Here is a 2,500-nt window from a genome sequence, read left to right as displayed (position 1 = left end):
ATAAGGCTCTTCCATCCATCATTTCCTAGTTCCTTTTTAGTTCTAATAACACACAATACAGTTTTAATACTCACTCTCGCCAAGACTCTTCTGGATGAGGTCATGTTTGGCCTCCAGTTTGGTGATGAGGTTCCTGCCTTCCAGAAACTCCTTCAGCTTCTACAAGACGCACGCACACACGCACACACACACACACACACACACACACACACACACGCACACAGAAAACAGAAGAGTCTCAAACCACGGTAGAGTATATACGTTTGAGCCCACACAGAATCCGCCGAGGCGTGTTGCCGGGCGGACGTGTGCATGGATTAACCCATTCTGACCCGAGATCAGATTCATACGAGGTTTCCACTGGACACACACTGGTCTGATTATAACCCATTCTGACCTGAGATCAGATTTAAAAAAAAAAAGTCAGTCGTTCTTCGATTTTTCAAAAAATAGCAGACCTACAAGCTCGTAGCGCGCCACTCGGTGGCGCGCTATGAGCTTGTAGATCTGCTATTTTTCAATAGCTAAAGCATAACATAGTGCTATAACCAGGGGGGCAGTCAGACGGATATTTTGTGAAGCCACTAAGGAAATGAAAGTTCATATAATGGCCTGTTGTGGCGCTCTCATTGGGCTCAAAAAAACCCATAGCCCCATAGAAGTCCATGTATTTGGGCCCAACTTCACCTAGACTGTATTACCTTAATAAACATGGTCATGAATACTTTCTGCTTCCAGTCACTAGTTTAAAGTCTCATTTCTAATGTCATAATATTCTTTTTGGAAAATTATGGTCCCATTTATTAGAAAAATGACCATAAAGTCGCGCATGTTCTGAGGGGCGTGGCTACCGTTACAGTCTATGAACGGGATCCCCCACCCACTCGAGTCAAAATAAAAACCAACGCAGAAGAAGGGGGAAGTCCCGCCTCGTTGTCTGGGCCAGCCAATGGGCCAGCTGGCCTGAACTGGGCCAAAACGGATCTAGAAAGATGGCGACTTCCATTGCAAGGACTGACAGGCTTCATTTTACGTTCACGTTAGACCCGCGGTACGCTTTGTCCATATTTTTATGGCTATAACACCAAAAGGGGGTTCCCGCCCCAAAGTGGGTTCGCCGTTCTCACATCAAGAGATCACATCATCGTTGAGAGTCTTTAACCTTTGAAATGAAATATCTGAGACCATTAGGGGTTTTCTGGGAAGATGCTTCTAAACATTATTGCTATAGTTTGGACCACTTCAAATGCCCGCACCACACGCACACTCAGTATCTGCTCGGAGTGTTATCGTTTATCGAGGGCCCTCAATAAATATAACACTCTTGTACTGGGCAGATATACTTTAATCTTTAACCCATTTAGGCCCGAAGTCTTCTAAATCATGACAATTTTCAGAAAAACCTCATGTTTCTATATATAAGTGGTTCTCAATATTTCACGTCAAGCAGCCCAAAAACTATATGTATAATTGGCCGCCGACCCCCATCTGAAAATATATTGTTCCAGGGACCCTTTGGAACAATGTAGATGTTCAGCAGATCTACAAGCTCATAGCGCTATGAGCTTGTAGATCTTCTTTTTTTTTCAATAGCTAAAGTATATAACAGAATGCTTAAAACAACCAAAAGGGGTTCTCGTACAGAATGGATAAAAAACATGCTCTTCCATTGATGACTTCTATTAAGTTCTATATTAATCCCAAATGACTGAAATCAGTCGACCGGGCGTCTGATAACTTGAATCCATGCGGACGGAGGGACAGACTGAGGGACAGACGGAGAGGGACACACGGACGGACGAACGGACGGTGCACCGCACCGTGAAGTAGAACTGCTCCGTCTCCTGCTGATTGGCCCGCCTCTTGGCCAGGCTGGGCTTGCTGAGGTACGACTCGCTGACGGTGGACTTGACCGACTCCATGCTGTTGCTGTGGTGGAAGCACTCGGACACGTCGAAGTCCTCCACGGTCACCATGTCCTGGATGGTGGAGAGGGTGGCCTCCATGGTCTTCTTCACCTGTTAGGAGGAGGAGGAGGGGTTAAAACTGTCACCATGGTTAATTAGGCTTCAATTTGCCGAAGGGCTTCGGCAATGGCGCGGGAACGGTTAACAGTAGGAGTGCATGCGGGGGGAACTGGGAGTTGGAATAACAACTACGGTAAACTGAAACACAAATACAATCAGTAACCGTAACAGTGCAGTATACAGTAGCAGCAGATGCTCCCGTGCACAGAGACAGTACAGTGAGTGACAGGAAGGAAGCTGGTTGGACGATGACACATGGTTCCATCTGGTAACGCTTGTCTGAGAGAATGAGAGAGAGAGAGAGAGAGAGAGAGAGAGAGAGAGAGCGCGGCAGGGGGAGAAGAGAAGAGAAGATGACCTCTGACCTCTTCGTTCTCTATCCTGAGCGTGGCGAGTCGGGACTGAAGCTGTTGACATCTCTGGATCAGCTCACTTTCCACTGGAGGCTGAGCACACACCACCCCGTTCTGTAC

At 46.8% G+C, this 2,500-nt stretch overlaps 1 protein-coding gene across 5 annotated transcripts in view; it reads right to left on the bottom strand.

Moving 5' to 3' along the window:
• Nucleotides 1-2,500, bottom strand: part of srgap2 (SLIT-ROBO Rho GTPase activating protein 2) — a 113,263-nt gene that overhangs the window by 27,580 nt on the left and 83,183 nt on the right. For all 5 annotated transcript variants that reach the window (XM_080787842.1, XM_080787844.1, XM_080787843.1 and 2 more), the window contains exons 8-10: nucleotides 2,393-2,494; nucleotides 1,821-2,018; nucleotides 75-159 (exon numbers count right to left, since the gene is read on the bottom strand). In XM_080787842.1, coding sequence (XP_080643968.1) covers nucleotides 75-159; nucleotides 1,821-2,018; nucleotides 2,393-2,494 — 385 coding nt within the window. The remainder of the gene's footprint in view (nucleotides 1-74; nucleotides 160-1,820; nucleotides 2,019-2,392; nucleotides 2,495-2,500) is intronic.

The sequence above is a fragment of the Protomyctophum bolini genome (genome assembly GCF_963924005.1).
Source record: "Protomyctophum bolini genome assembly, chromosome: 2".
Taxonomy (NCBI): domain Eukaryota; kingdom Metazoa; phylum Chordata; class Actinopteri; order Myctophiformes; family Myctophidae; genus Protomyctophum; species Protomyctophum bolini.
Note: the sequence above shows the minus strand (reverse complement) of the source record. Positions and strands in the feature narration are given on the sequence as shown.